The sequence below is a fragment of the Schistocerca piceifrons genome, chromosome 10, assembly GCF_021461385.2.
Source record: "Schistocerca piceifrons isolate TAMUIC-IGC-003096 chromosome 10, iqSchPice1.1, whole genome shotgun sequence".
In the NCBI taxonomy this organism is placed as follows: Eukaryota; Metazoa; Arthropoda; class Insecta; order Orthoptera; family Acrididae; genus Schistocerca; species Schistocerca piceifrons.
The window spans coordinates 138,019,426-138,036,075 of record NC_060147.1 but is presented as its reverse complement, the minus strand read 5'-3'; the positions used below and the strand labels follow the sequence as shown (position 1 = coordinate 138,036,075).

Sequence of the window (16,650 nt, the reverse complement as noted above, 5' to 3'; positions counted from 1 at the left end):
TCCAGTGTTTACGCTCCTTACGCCAAGCGAGGCGTCGTTTGGCATTTACCGGCGTGATGTGTAGCTTATGAGCAGCCGCTCGACCACGAAATCCAAGTTTTCTCACCTCCCGCCTAACTGTCATAGAACTTGCAGTGGATCCTGATACAGTTTTGAATTCCTGTGTGATGGTCTGGATAGATGTCTGCCTATTACAACGACCCTCTTCAACTGTCGGCGGTCTCTGTCAGTCAACAGACGAGGTCGGCCTGTACGCTTTTGTGCTTTACGTGTCCCTTCACGTTTCCACTTCACTGTCACATCGGAAACAGTGGACGTAGGGATGTTTATGAGTGTGGAAATCTCGCGTACAGACGTATGACACAAGTGACACCCAATCGCCTGACCATGCTCGAAGTCCGTGAGTTCCGCGGAGCGCACCATTCTGCTCTCTCACGATGTGTATTGACTACGGAGGTCGCTGATATGGAGTACCTACCAGTAGGTGGCAGCACAACGCACCTAATATATAAAATGTATGTTTTGGGGGCGCCCGGATACTTCTGATCACATAGTGTGTTTCCGCACTAGGGTTCGTGCCGTTGCGACATATAACGGACGAGGAGCGGCAAAGTGTCGCACACACGCCTGCCTTAAAGTCACGACACACGAAACACAGGGACATTGTTGTCTCAGCAACGCTGGACCAATTCGTATGCCATGTGACTTAGTTATTTCTGTCGCCATTGTTATTAAAACAGCACTGATAGCTTTCCCTTTTTCTTATAATAACGCAATACTTTAAAACCAACAAATTTTAAGAATAAACTTACTCATTTTTTTAATAAATATTTCTTTAAAAACAAAGACTTGCAGTACTACTGCTAGGTCTAATTGATATTTCTTTTTCTTTTTACTCGGTTGTTAGTGAGAAGTGAGAAACACCCGTTATAACAGAGACAAAACAAATACTGAAAAATACCGGTTATTCAAAACCAAAATACTGGTGTCGGTTTCCCCGTCCGTACGCCGTACACGGGATCTGTGGGTCGGGTAGCTGCCGAGCTGCGGGTAACCTGCGTTCACGCGCTTTACGGTGGCCTTAAAACCTTTATTCGAACACTGAATTTGAAAATTGACTGCTGAAATTAGATTGGAACACCCAAATAACAATTCTAGTACATTTTTCCTGTCCATATCTTTTAACCAATCTACATCGAAATCTCCACAAACTACTCACTGTTTCTTGTTGTGTGACAGGTAGCTCAGTAACGCTATTAGATCTTTCGTAAATGGCTGGAAGTTTCCTAGAGGGGATCTGCGGACTGTTACCAGAGGAGTATTCTACAGTACAATATGAGCAAGGGCCGGAGAGTTGATAAGTTGGCGACCCTGCCTAGTGGTTGGCCAGCCTGTACCTCGCAATACCTGCAGCGTCTCGGAAGCAAGCCGACGGTACAGAGCGGAACCAGTCATCCTCTAGACGTGATCGTCCTGTTTTCCTCTTTCCTATGTTTGTGTCAGGGATCCATGCGTGGTCTATCTCTTTGAAACTCTGTCCTTGCCGAGTCTACACGAACGAACCACAGCACAGTCGGGAGTAGTGAAGTGCAGCTGACGGGCACCGCAGTGGGGAAGTCTGGGGGAGGGAGACACACCGTGCGCCTGCAGGGTAGGCCGACCTGCCAGGCTCCGCGCCGCGTCCTGGAGAGCCGGCAGTCTGGAGTCCAGGCTGCCAGCGGCTGTCTGGCCGGGCGCGCACGAGAAGCTTCACCAGCCGATAGGCCACAGAGTCTCTTTCTCCCAGCAATGATTTATTGATGATATAAAAGTTCCTCGGAAAAAAGGTTTGATTATTTATATGTCAGTTTCTCATATGTTTTTCTGTTAGCTGTGGTGTTACTTGGTGGTGGTTTGTCTCTGTGGTTGTTTACGTGGGTACTTCTTTTACTATTTAGCTCATCTGTTAGTTCTAGACTGTAGCCATTGTAGTAAGCAATTGCTTCAGTGATGTTCAGTTCATCAGTTCGGTTATCTGCTTCTCTGATAGGAAGTCACTGTTCATCACATTTTTAAGTTTACTCTGCAATTTAGAAGTGAGGCCCGACTGAATTTCTATTATATTATTACTGTTGAAAAAAAATCAATGGTTTTATTGATATATTCACTATCATACATGACAACAGAGCTACCTCTGTCCGCTTCCACTGTTAAAGCATTATCGTTACTTGTTTTTTTTATTAACGTTTTAGTACTGTATGGTCATTGGCTTTGGTGTTACTACAATTTCCTTCCTCTGTTTTTTTGGTGTATGGAAATCTGGTCCTTGTAGCTAAGTCTGGCTGTACCAAAGGCTCTTTTTGTGGCTACAATTATGTTATTGTTACTCACATTTGGGCTGATATTACGTCGAAATTCTATGTACCGACTTGACAGAAAATCCTAGGAAGTTCTGGTCTTACGTTAAATCAGTAAGTGGCTCGAAACAGCATATCCAGACACTACGGGATGATGATGGCATTGAAACAGAGGGCCCGCATCTCGTGGTCGTGCGGTAGCGTTCTCGCTTCCCACGCCCGGGTTCCCGGGTTCGATTCCCGGCGGGGTCAGGGATTTTCTCTGCCTCGTGATGGCTGGGTGTTGTGTGCTGTCCTTAGGTTAGTTAGGTTTAAGTAGTTCTAAGTCTAGGGGACTTATGACCACAGCAGTTGAGTCCCATAGTGCTCAGAGCCATTTGAACCATTTTTGAAACAGAGGATGACACTCGTAAAGCTGAAATACGAAACACCTTTTTCCAAAGCTGTTTCACAGAGGAAGACCGCACTGCAGTTCCTTCTCTAAATCCTCGCACAAACGAAAAAATGGCTGACATCGAAATAAGTGTCCAAGGAATAGAAAAGCAACTGGAATCACTCAATAGAGGAAAGTCCACTGGACCTGACGGGATACCAATTCGATTCTACACAGAGTACGCGAAAGAACTTGCCCCCCTTCTAACAGCCGTGTACCGCAAGTCTCTAGAGGAACGGAGGGTTCCAAATGATCGGAAAAGAGCACAGATAGTCCCAGTCTTCAAGAAGGGTCGTCGAGCAGATGCGCAAAACTACAGACCTATATCTCTGACGTCGATCTGTTGTAGAATTTTAGAACATGTTTTTTGCTGGAGTATCATGTCGTTTTTGGAAACACAGAATCTACGATGTAGGAATCAACATGGATTCCGGAAACAGCGATCGTGTGAGACCCAACTCGCTTTATTTGTTCATGAGACCCAGAAAATATTAGATACAGGCTCCCAGGTAGATGCTATTTTTCTTGACTTCCGGAAGGCGTTCGATACAGTTCCGCACTGTCGCCTGATAAACAAAGTAAGAGCCTACGGAATATCAGATCAGCTGTGTGGCTGGATTGAAGAGTTTTTAGCAAACAGAACACAGCATGTTGTTATCAATGGAGAGACGTCTACAGACGTTAAAGTAACCTCTGGCGTGCCACAGGGGAGTGTTATGGGACCATTGCTTTTCACAATATGTATAAATGACCTAGTAGATAGTGTCGGAAGTTCCATGCGGCTTTTCGCGGATGATGCTGTAGTATACAGAGAAGTTGCAGCATTAGAAAATTGTAGCGAAATGCAGGAAGATCTGCAGCGGATAGGCACTTGGTGCAGGGAGTGGCAACTGACCCTTAACATAGACAAATGTAATGTATTGCGAATACATAGAAAGAAGGATCCTTTATTGTATGATTATTTGATAGCGGAACAAACACTGGTAGCAGTTACTTCTGTAAAATATCTGGGAGTATGCGTGCGGAACGATTTGAAGTGGAATGATCATATAAAGTTAATTGTTGGTAAGGCGGGTACCAGGTTGAGATTCATTGGGAGAGTGCTTAGAAAATGTAGTCCATCAACAAAGGAGGTGGCTTACAAAACACTCGTTCGACCTATACTTGAGTATTGCTCATCAGTGTGGGATCCGTACCAGATCGGTTTGACGGAGGAGATAGAGAAGATCCAAAGAAGAGCGGCGCGTTTCGTCACAGGGTTATTTGGTAACCGTGATAGCGTTACGGAGATGTTTAGCAAACTCAAGTGGCAGACTCTGCAAGAGAGGCGCTCTGCATCGCGGTGTAGCTTGCTGTCCAGGTTTCGAGAGGGTGCGTTTCTGGATGAGGTATCGAATACATTGCTTCCCCCTACTTATACCTCCCGAGGAGATCACGAATGTAAAATTAGAGAGATTAGAGCGCGCACGGAGGCTTTCAGACAGTCGTTCTTCCCGCGAACCATACGCGACTGGAACAGGAAAGGGAGGTAATGACAGTGGCACGTAAAGTGCCCTCCGCCACACACCGTTGGGTGACTTGCGGAGTATAAATGTAGATGTAGATGTATTTATTATTATTATTATGTATTCACGTACGCTCACAACAGGACCACGGGAGGCACAATCAGTCAATGTCACGCTGGATGGTTGGCCTTCCTTTGTGTCCAAATTTGTTTCATCCTTCTAGAGTGAACTCTCTTGCTTTCATCAGACCACGGCGTTCCAGTCCGTTTTCTAATTTCCCTCTGACCAACTTCCCAATCAAATATATTTTGAATGAGTGTTTTTCTGTCTGCAACCTCTGCCACTATGGCCGCAGTACGTTAGGACTTTGTTTTTATGAAACAGATCTGATGATGGTCATTAAAGACCGAAACCGGTAATCTGTTAACAAAAAGTTTGTGACCATAGACGTAAATTTAAGGAAACTTATTAGTTCATAAATACTTGCAAATCAAATATTACGTGCCAGCTTTAACTACATTATAATTAGTTTGTGTTTGAGATGTCGCTTGATGAGAAAGACAGGATTCCAGATTTTTCGTTGTACTTTGTGGTTTTTTATTTCCTTTATGGGTTTCAGTTCCAGCATGTTGCTTACAGTCGCCATGAGAAAGAGAGAATTCACGCACACGCACGGAACATCGGACCTTGTGGCCTTGTCCAGTAACACGTTTCTCCCACGTGTGTGGGGATTCAGCTCTATTCTGATATCACGTTACCCGTTTAACTTTCTTCGTACGAGTTATACTGAGTAAATTTTCGCCATAATCTCTCATCTTGACACTGATGTCTTCGATGAGGTTTGATATCTTCACAATTTACGTACTAGATTTAGTCTCAAGCAGCACGAACAGTCGCGCTGGAAGCTGGAAGGGAAGACCTACGGAAGTACGCAGCGGAAGGCAAGGTAAACAACAACACGGCACGCTCAACTTGACCAGCGTATGGTCAGACATCACGTCATTTCATTCTTCTGAGGCTCCAGTGAATAAAAAATAGTGACGCTACTTTGAACATCAACGGCGCTCAAATCAAGTACGAATTTTAAAATATTTAGAGAAAAAAAAGGCAAACGCTCGTTTTTACGGGACAACAGTTCATAATGTGGAACGCAAAATTTTCGCTTTAGATACAGAAGGTCATGTACAGTACGGGACAGGGGGCAACCCTAGTCGTGTATTATCGATGTGGGTTAGGATCAAAGAGTCTCTTGCTAGTGATCGCGATCGTCTTTGCTAACTAGTCGACAGTAGACCATTAAACCGTATGGCCTCGCTCAGACCTGTCCCGAGTGTCCAGTCCAGAGGCCCGGCTGACGTGCCCGCCACGCCGCACACACTAATCCTGATATTAAGGATGAGGACTAGTGAGCCGGCAGGCGGGCAGACAATGGCGCGTTTCCGCGGCGCGTCGTCAGCGCGGCTGAGACGGCCGCCATTGTGGCGCCGCTGCTGCCACCTATTGTCCGCGGCCGTCGACTAGGACTGCTCTCATCAGGGCGGACCACTTGATGGGAAAACAAAAGAGCTGCGCGCAGAGACGAGCCGAGCCGGGCCTCCATATTGTCTCCCGTTCCCTCATCACAGTCCGCTGTCTGGCGAATGGCGGCGTGCGACAGAACGGCAAGAGTCTCCTCCGGGTACAACTAGTCACGTGACTGCTCCGTTCTCCATTAGAATTGCGACAGCGTGAAAATGGCGTCCAAATGGCACGAGGTGTGCCGCGTCGTCGACATGTCAGCGCGGCCGCGCGTATCGAGGCGATTCAGGTGCCCCTACTTACGGGTTTTATGCAACCCGCAATGCCTTCAAATACCACGAACAAGATTTTCGTATTCTCCTCCTCGCTAGGCGCAAACTATTAATCCTACAGAAAAATGAACAGCACATTTTTGTAGCAAATTAAATTTTGAACTGGGATACATTTTCACTAGAGGCCATAGTTCTCGAATTATTCGATAAAAAACGTACCAAAGTTACAGTCAAACGAGTTCTTCTTCAGTAGCTCAGACTGTAGCTTGTAACGACAAGTACAAAATAAAATTATTGAATTTCCAACAAAAAAGTCCTGTTCATTTTTTCTGTGAGACTGATAGTTTGTGGGCGAGAGGATACGAAAATTTTGCGCACGCTTTTTGAAGGCACTGCGGGCGGCATAAAACCCGTAGGTAGCGGCAGTTCGATCACCCTGTATTGTCCTTGGCACATTGTCTGTACAAGGAAAGGTTTCTCATCGAGGAATCAGGTTCCTAGTAAGAAGTCCGTGAAGGAGGAGAAGTGTCAGCCACTACCCGGTGGGATGCGTCAGCAGTTCGGGCATAGCCTGCAGAGGCCGCAGACTACAGTTGGGCAGCGGTGCCGCTCGCGTCCGCCGCGGTCCAAATACGGAACCGGTGCGTTTGCGAGCGCCTCAATCAGAGCCGTGCAGCGTCTGAACGGCACTACCCGACTAGCGCCCGACAGGACAGGCCGTGCAGATCGTAGAGCCATGCCACGTGCCACGAGTCAGCGGGTCGTTTGCAGCAACAGACGAGTTCCAGATCTGCAAACATCACGATGGCTGTATCCGTCTGTGGGGGCTCAGAGGGCAACTGACACTATTAAATGAATTAACGGTTACACGTTTGCAGCACATGGTGTGTCATCAGTTACACAAAAGTGTCACATGTGATTCGTATGGCTGGTACTTTGGAGTGCAGTCAGTACGTTTCTGACATATTAAGACTATGTCCTATCCTCAGTTTCACAGAGTTTGAGAGAAATTTTGACTGACAAAATGTGACAATAAAGGGGATGTTCTCTGTACTGATGTTTCGTCACACATTTTTAGGGAAATAGAGTTTTACTACAATCTATCTTACTATAACGTGGGTTTCCACAGTTTTGGAAACTACCATCAAGGCTAAAAACAAGACAAAACTGGCAGTTACCAAAACGCTAGAGCTATTGCGTCTTTCCCAGGCGTATATCACGCAGGAACAGGTTAAGAAGAAAATCAATCTTGTACGCGCAACATACAAGTGGGAATGCGGTACACTAAAAATAAAAAAATCGAAGCTCGGAGATGTAGGCTACATCTTCCCACCTTGTGATCACACGTACTTAGATGGTAGGCAATGAAGACCTCCTAACTTCATCCTCCTAATTTCAGCAACCAATAACTCATTTATCAAAGAGAGATTAGAAACTGCATAGATTCCTCTAGTCTGCTAATAACTAGGGTTCTGCTATAAAATTACACATTTAAGCACATTTAGCAAATTCCTCTACATCACTTTATATTATTTTTTAATAAATCTTTTTACGTCTCCTGTAAGATTTATCAAATTGCAGTTACGACGTTTTCATTGCCTACCATCGACTTGTGTCTTATTTTTCCATGTGAGGGTCAAGTAACTATAAACAAGTTATTGAAAGTTTCACCGTTCATTCGGAGTAAGTTGATGTAATGATCGTCAGGTTCCGAGGACAGAGTCGAACGCAGGATTTTGGCTGGGGAGAAAGGGGGGCGGGCGGAGGAGGTGGTGTCAAAGAAATTTTGTACCACCTTGGAGTCTCCAAATTCTCTGGAGTAAACGGAGGTGTTTTATTACTGTTATAATATCAAGTACCATAGCTAGAAAGTTTTCGAGACGTAAGCCTGAAGTTTTCTTCTTTTCTCTCTCTCTTTTTTGAGACTGAGAAGAAACAGGTGCTGTTCTTGGGGGCGGGAGGAGGGGGGTTGGGGAGGAATGTTTCTTCTTTCATTTTAAAACATTTCATGCACGAGCGTCTTCGTTTCTTCTTCTTCTTCTTCTTCTTCTTAAAAAAAGTGACGTTGTCAATGCGAGTAATGCATTTTCCGTGATTCCCACTGTGGTGCGTCTTAATGACGAACTTAGTATTTTAAGAGTATATATCCATTTTTAAAATAATTTTAGGAGTACTTGAATGTATCTTACAGTGATATGATTCAGGTACAGGTTATGTTCGCCCGAGAACAACAACAGAGTAAGGAGCCAGTCCTCCCAGTTTTATTTCATTTTTCATGTTATACTATTACAATGTGCTACAGTGAACCGTTCATTGGTGCTTTTCGCCGATTAAGATCACACCTGAAAGTACTTCTGTACTAGTGAATGTAAGTTTCTTGTTCTAATCGGAATAATAATGATTGAAGAGAGTTATTTAATTTTCTTTACATAGTTTTCCATCTTCTTTATTATCCTGAAGAATTAAAGATAATGTGGACACTGTAATTGTACTAGTGGAAGCTAGTGTGGATTTGCGTAATAGTTAACTTTTTTGATTTTTAACAGGGATTAATGTACCTTCCTTTATCAGGAAGTTTTTATATTTTTCAAATGCAGCCACATAAGCCTAATTTTGGCTTGAGGATAAAATCAGTCTGTTAAAAAAGAAAAAAGGAACTAAATCAAAATATGAGTTAGAAAGAATTTCCTACATGCAGTCTTTGCTAACTATTCAACGATTGATTGAAAGATACTATTTAACTCAGATAATCATTTTCTCAGTTACAACGAATTTGTGATTGATGCTCACGAAATATTACCGCAACCTAATCAAATAAACATTTCGTAACGTTATTGTTGCAAGATAAAGTCAAACGTCATACCACTAGTGTCAAAACAGAGCACGCAAGAGCAGCGCCTGCCTGCTACAATAGTGAGGCTGAAGTGGCAAACTTGTTGCATCGTGTGTTTGTTTGCATGCTGGTGTTCCGCAGCAGCTGTTGATACCAGTTATTACTGGTTTCCGCGTCTTAAGGTCACTGCAATCCAATTAAAGAGAATTTTACACGAGACGCGTTTCGCTTTCATTTACAAATTAACTTCCGTGGTTATCCTGCAATTTGGATTCGTATGTTTGTACATTTTTGGTTGTTTTAGAAACAAAGTACTGTTTTTAATCTTAAACAGCCAAAAGTGCACAAACACTCACTGACGAGCCGGAACACTGCGACCACCGGCCCAGTGTGGACATGAAGGCTTCCAGGCGACAGCAGCGACAGCCGGCCAGAAATGAGTGCCGTGCCGGTCAGGCAGAGACACGCACTGTGCATCCAGTACCAGCGGGCGCGCGATCTGTCTTGAGTTTGACCGAGGGCAGACTCTGATGGCCTGGAGGCTCGGCAAGAGCACATCGGAAACTGCACGAGTTGTCGGCACTCCGAGGAGGGCTGTGCTGAGTGAGGGATGAAACGACATTGTAACCTCCCAACAGAAAAAAATATGTATAACATTCCGTAACCTCGAAATAATAACGTGACTAACCCCCCAATAAAAAATGTGACTCATATATAACCTTTCAATAATTAACTGACTGTGAATCTAAACTGGTAGATTTGGACATCAGCAGTGCTGCGTCATGGCCCTGAAAGATCATTCTGAATAAATTGAAAATTCTTACCTCAATGGAATCGCCGGATAACGCCTATATATCTGCTCCTATAAGAAATTTTTCTGGCACAGCCCAGTGCAATGGTGGCCGCTAGATTTGTCATGCATAACATCGAGTATAGATTTAAGTGTCAGGAAGTCGTTTCTGAAAGAATTTGTATGGAGTGTAGCCATGTATGGAAGTGAAACATGGACGATAAATAGTTTAGACAAGAAGGGAATAGAAGCTTTCGAAACGTGGTGCTACAGAAGAATGCTGAAGATTAGATAGGTAGATCACATAACTAATGAGGAGGTGTTGAATACGATTGGGGAGAAGAGAAGTTTGTGGCACAACTTGACTAGAAGAAGGGACCGGTTGGTAGAACATGTTCTGAGACATTGAGGGATCACCAATTTAGTATTGGAGGGCAGCGTGGAGGGTAAAAATCGTAGAGGGAGACCAAGAGATGAATACACCAAGCAGATTCAGAAGGATGTAGGTTGCAGTAGGTACTGGCAGATGAAGAAGCTTGCACCGGATAGAGTAGCATGGAGAACTGCATCAAACCAGTCTCAGGACTGAAGACCACAACAACAACAACAACAACAACAAAAGGAAACGACTGATTTTTCTTTACGATAGTCGGGCTGACCATGGATTGCAGAAATTAGTAAATTCTTTAAATTCAGATGAATGATTGTCAAAAAGTTAATTTTATAAAAAGGATTATTATTAAAAGATTTTTGAAACATTTACATGTGACTTGATATAACAATAGTACAAATTTTGTTATAACATACTACATATGCGCGCGGCTGCTTTTACCTTATATTACATCGCTCAGGCACCGCCATCGCTACCCACGACCGGCCCGGCCCACTCCATACACACGACTGCTAGCTATTACTGACACAGTTCTTACTGCAGCCAACACTGCTCTCTGGTCTGAGATTCCCTTACAGCTTACATATCGCAGGCAGCCCGTGAGCAATCCATCGAAATTACATCTGCTCGAGTGCGCTGGCAACAAAATCCTTAGTCGTGGACCTCTTACAACATCGAGACGTCGTGGGATTGGGCGGCCACCCGCCGTTACAGAAGTCGGGCGTCCTAGGCTGGGCAGACTGGTAAAACAGGACAGGCGGGGCCAACTGTGGCGGAACTGAGACTGTAATGCTGGGCAGAGTACAAGTGTGTGTGAATACGCAGAGCACCGAACACTCCCAACGACGGGCCTCCGCAGCCGTCGACCCGTGCGTGTGCCGATCTTAACACCTCGACATCGGCAGCTCCGACTGAAATGGGCACGTGACCATCGGCACTGGACGTTGGCGCAGTGGCAGAGCGTTGCGCGATCTGATGAATCCTGATACCTCCTTCATCGTGCCGATGGGAGGCGCGAATTGGTCGTCTTGTAGTGGAACAGCTCCTTGATACCTCTACTGCGGGACGGAGACAAACTGGCGACGACTCCATTATGCTCGGGTGGAACATTCGAGTGGGCATCCATGGTTCCAGTGGAGCTCGTGCGAGGCACCGTGACGGCAAAGGAGGCTGGCACACTGGTTGCAGACCACGTACACCCATTCCTGACAGTCACGTTTCCCGAGGACAGTGGTCTTTTTGGACAAGGTAATGCACCGCGTCACGAGATCAAGTGTGTGACGGATGGTTCGAGGAACACAGTGGCGAGTTCCCGCTGATGTGCTAGCCTCCCAAATCGCCAGACCTGAACCTGATCGAACACATTCGGGCGGCCGCTACGGTCGCAGGTTCGAATCCTCTCTCGGGCATGGATGTATGTGATTTCCTTAGGTTAGTTTACGTAGTTCTAACTCTAGGGGACTGATGACCTCAGATGTTAAGTCCCATAGTGCTCAGAGCCAAAAAAATGTTCAAATGTGTGTGAAATCCTATGGGACTTAACTGCTAAGGTCATCCTAAGGACAATCACACACACCCATGCCCGAGGGAGGACTCGAACCTCCGCCAGGACTAGCCGCACAATCCATGACTGCAGCGCCCAAGACCGCTCGCCTAATCCCGCGCGGCGTGCTCAGAGCCGTTTGAACCATTTGAACACGTCCGGGATGTGACTGAACGTGATGTCGGAGCTCACCGCCCCCCCCCCCCTCCCCCCGGAATCTACGAGAATTACGTGACTTGTGTCGTCAGATGTGGTGGCAACTGCCTCCAGCGATCTACGGAGGCCCCACTGCTTCCACGCCACGACGCAACGCCGCAGTTGTCTGTTCTGAAGCTGCGCTTACCGGCTACTAGGTAGGCGGCCATACTCTTCTGGCTGATCAGAGTATGTATCCAGTTTGCAGGATAACCACAGAAGACGCTTAGCAAGTAAAAGCGAAACGCGTCTGGTGTAAATTCTCTTTAATTAAATCGCGTTGAGCTTAACACCGATTGTTGCATAGTGTACGGGCTTCTTTGGCGAATCCGTGCATAGAGTCCGACAAATTTGATAGTGTGCGGAAGGCTGCGTGGGTGAAGCCCCTGCTGTACGAGCAAGTGGCGACCGACCTGTCCTCCGGTGTGCCGTGCTGTGCGGCTTCTCACCGCCTCGGCAGCTTACAGCCGAACCGAGCTACAAGGCGAGACAGAGTTTGTCTGTCTGAGGTGTGGAGAGGAGAGGAGGGGTAGGGAAGGGGAGGAAGGGCACGCCGCCGCCGCCCTCTGCCCTGCCGGGCCGGGCCCTCGGCGAGCCGTGAAGTGACGTAACGTCAACGTGACGCGACGCGACGCTGCCGGCCGTCACGTGCGCGGGCCGCAGCCGCACTCCGACACATCGACCGGCGTGACGTCACAGGCTTCCGGCGGCAGCCGCGTGCGTCCGCCGTCACGTGGGGGCGCAGCGCCGCTTCCTTCCTGTCCCTCGGTCTCTCTCTGTCTGCCCACCTGACGCACGAGCCCTGCGGCTCCGTATATAGAGTCCGCCCACAATTACGAGTTCGGTTGTGCGGCCACTATCCGCATCGAGCACAGAAATATTCGTTTTGTAAATAGAAGCCACCTCTTCTTGCTACAATGTATTTTAAATCTTCCACACGCGTTTTGCCTTTTATTTTAAGGCGTCTCAGACAAATTCATTTTAGCCAGTAGATCTTTGAGATTATCCGGCTCCCTCTGCTTGTTGGCTTTAGATACTTGCCTCGAAGTGACTGCTCTTTAGCACCAGCCAAAAGACAGGTGTGACTCACGGTACGTCACGGACGCAATCAGTCATTGCGGATAAGCTACTTGGTAAACTCAATCCAGCCAGAGGTATTAAGCTAACAGATACTGTCGAGTCAATTAGTTCTCAAACATCAAGTAGAAGAGCGTGGTCATTACTAAAGAAGTTGCACGGAAACAACAGTCACATATCAGCTAATAGGATCCATTACATTTACTGTCCACATAAACAGTACCGAGGGTTAAAACTCATAAAAGACACAAGACACACCAGATATAACCTCAGATTCCTCGAAAAGGACAATAATGAAGTTTCTCCATACCTGAAATGTCTGCTGCTCTTACAACTCCAAAACCCGGAAAGGAACCGGGAAGCGACAGAATCCACCAAGAATTTCTTCTCCATATTGAGAACTACGCAAAAGGATGGCTGGCGGATTTCTTCTCTGACATTGTGATATCTGGTTCAGTCCCACAAGAAATTAACCAATCAAAAATCGTAGCAATACTCGAGCCTGGCAGGCCAAGAACAATCGCCCAGTCGCACTACTGAGCACTCTTTATAAGTTGCTAATCCAACCGGATTAGTCCAGTAATCTTTCAGAGCCTTCCTACTGAGCACGCTGGGTTCCAACCACTCTTGTCTTTAACAACATTTATTGAAGCAGGATACCGAATGAATCAGAAAACGCCAGTTGCTTACGTAGATTTAAGTGCAGCATATGACACCGTTTGGAGGCATGGACTGCTTTATAAATTATTGCAACTTGTTCCGTTCAAACGGACGATAAAACTTGTTGACAACAAGTTAACTCGAACGACATTTACAGGCCGGTCGAGGGGGCCGTGCGGTTCTAGGCGCTGCAGTCCGGAACCGCGGGACTGCTACGGTCGCAGGTTCGAATCCTGCCTCGGGCATGGATGTGTGTGGTGTCCTTAGGTTAGTTAGGTTTAAGTAGTTCTAAGTTCCAGGGGACTGATGACCTAAGATGTTAAGTCCCATAGTGCTCAGAGCCATTTGAACCATTTTGACATTTACAGTAATTACAGAAAAAACACTAGCTCCCCGAAAGTATTGAATAATGGCTTACTACAGGAATCCATTCTTGCTCCTCTCTTCTTTAATTTACATATATACCCTATATTCCTCCAACACAGTCCAGATAGTTTCGCTATTGGGCAATAGGTACCCAACACAAAACCTTTGAAACAACTGAAGAAATCTTAACTCCTGATCTAGCCATCTTAAGGCACCATTTCGGTAAATGAAAGTTACAAACCAAACCAAAATACAACAGAAGTTTCATGTTTTCATGAGTCCAATAGATATCGGAGGAGACAAACTTCATCGTAATATGCATCCAAAATACCATGGGATAACGAAACAACATTCACCATAAACTCTGCAGCTCTCGTCGGGGACCGCCAGCAGACAGTCTCTGGGTATCAGGACTCGGTGTGGTGTACTCAGCCTGCCTGGATTAATACTCCACGCGTAACAAAGACAAACGAGGCCGTCCGCATTGTTAGAGGGTCAATACGATCTACTCCCACATATATGAGACGGAAGAGCGTCTTACTTCGTGGGTACCAGAAGATTGCTAACAACACCGACCTTCTAGTAACTGACGACGTATTCCCTGCGGAGCAAAAAACACTATGATCGAGACATCCCACTCTCTTCACAGGTACCAGTCTCACGGAAACTGAATCAAATCCTACGGATGAATGGAAACGCTGCTGGCAACAAAACTGTTCCCCACAAAGCCTGAAGCTGCCCTGCGTCCAGAAGAAAACACCTGGATTCGACCAGAACTCGGACAATTTGGACGATGTGCAGACAGTCTCTATAAGTGGGGCGAACCTTCACCGCCATCGCGTGACTTTGTGGTGGGTAACGGCAGACAGCTGCTCACGTTGTATCGACATGTCCTGCACGTGCCTACAGGGGTCTTTTCGAAGATTTCCTTACAGCGACGAGTGATGTTATAAAATACATAAAAGACCTTGATAGCCATGTATAACTGCTGTCATTTCTGTTATTTTATGGTGGAGACCTGTGCTTAAATGTTGGTGTGTAGTAGTTTCGTAATAAATAACAGTGGGATAGCTCTTCGGGCTTTTGGTTGGCATCTCCTTTTCCTCTCACCTGGTCACTTGCTGGAGGTCGCGCTGTAACATCACTTACGAAACATAAGCGCACCTGCACCTTACGAAGAGGGAAGAGTTATAAGGTGAACGCACAGCAGTTACGACTTTAAATCACAGTTCTCGATAAAATATCTACTACTAGTGACAGAAGACTGATGGTGCTCCACAACAATTAGCAGAAACACTGTGAAAATTGCGAAGAAAAAGTTCATAACATGAAAATGTGAAGTTATAGTTAGTGCTATCTCCAGCTTGTGACCAGGTGAGGGGAGACGCAGATGACAACCAAAAATCTCGAAGAACTGTATTTACTTGACTGTTTCGCAATCTACAAATATAGCACATCAAAGCAAAGCTCTTTACTCACACGAAGTGTTGAGTGCTGTTGACAAGGTGTTTCTAATTGATTCCGTATACATAGATTTCCAAAAGATTTTTGACACTGTGCCACACACACGGCTGGTAGTGAAATCGCGTGCTTATGGAATATCGCCTTAGTTACATGACTGAATTCGTGATTTCCGTCAAGGTGGTCACAGTTCGTAGTAATTGCCGGAAAGTCATCGAGTAAAACAGAAGTAATTTGCGGCATTCCCTAATGTAGTGTTATAGGCCCATATATATATATATATATATATATATATACATACTATTTAGGAAACGAATCTGAGCAGCCGTCTTACGTTGTTTGCAAAAGACGCTGTCGTTTATCGTCTAGTAAACTCGTCAGAAGATCAAAACAAATTGCAAAACGATTTAGAAAAGATATCTGAATGGTGCGAAAATTGGCAGTTGACCCTAAATAATGAAAAGCGTGAGGTCATCCACATGAGAACTAAACGGGATCCGTTAAACTTCGGTTACACGATAAATCAGTCAAATGCAAAGGCCGTAAATTCAACTAAATACCTAGGAATTATAATAACGAACAACTTAAATTGGAACGAACACATAGAAAATGTGGGAAAAGCAAATCAAAGACAGCATTTCATTGATAGAACACTTAGAAGAAGATGCAACAGATCCACTAAAGAGTTTGCCTACACTACAGTACACTTGTCCGTCCTCTTTTGGAGTACTGCTGCGCGATGTGGGATCCTTGTCAGATAGGATTAACGGAGTACATTGAGAAAGTTGAAAGAAGAGCAGCACGTTTTGTATTATCGAGAAGTAGGGGAGAGAGTGTCACATGGTAAAGGATTTGAGGTGGACATCATTAAAAGAAAGGCATTTTTCGTTGTGGCGGAATATTCTCACGAAATTTCAATCACAAGCTTTCTCCTCTGAATGTGAAAATATTTTGTTGAAGCCGACCTGCATAGGGGGAAACGATCACCAGCAAAAAATAAGGGAAGTCAGAGCTCGTACGTGAAGATATACGTGTTCGTTTTTCCGCACACTGTTTGAAATTGGAATAATAGAGAATTATTGTTAAGGTGGTTCGATGAACCCTCTGCCAGGCACTTAAGTGTGATTTGCAGAGTATCCATATAGATGAAGATGTAGATGTAGAAAACTGTATCATTCTAGATTCCACTGAAGATGCGTTAAAGTAAAAGGCGAAATGCATCCGGAAAAAGTAAAATACATTACAGCAAGAAAAGGCGGTTTTCATTTAC

The 16,650-nt window shown here is 45.4% G+C and overlaps 1 protein-coding gene across 1 annotated transcript in view; it reads left to right on the top strand.

Moving 5' to 3' along the window:
- Positions 1-6,007: 6,007 nt before the first annotated feature.
- LOC124718774 overlaps positions 6,008-16,650 on the top strand; it is an 82,761-nt gene continuing 72,118 nt past the window's right edge. Inside the window, exon 1 of the mRNA XM_047244386.1 lies at positions 6,008-6,048. Coding sequence (XP_047100342.1) covers positions 6,008-6,048 — 41 coding nt within the window. The remainder of the gene's footprint in view (positions 6,049-16,650) is intronic.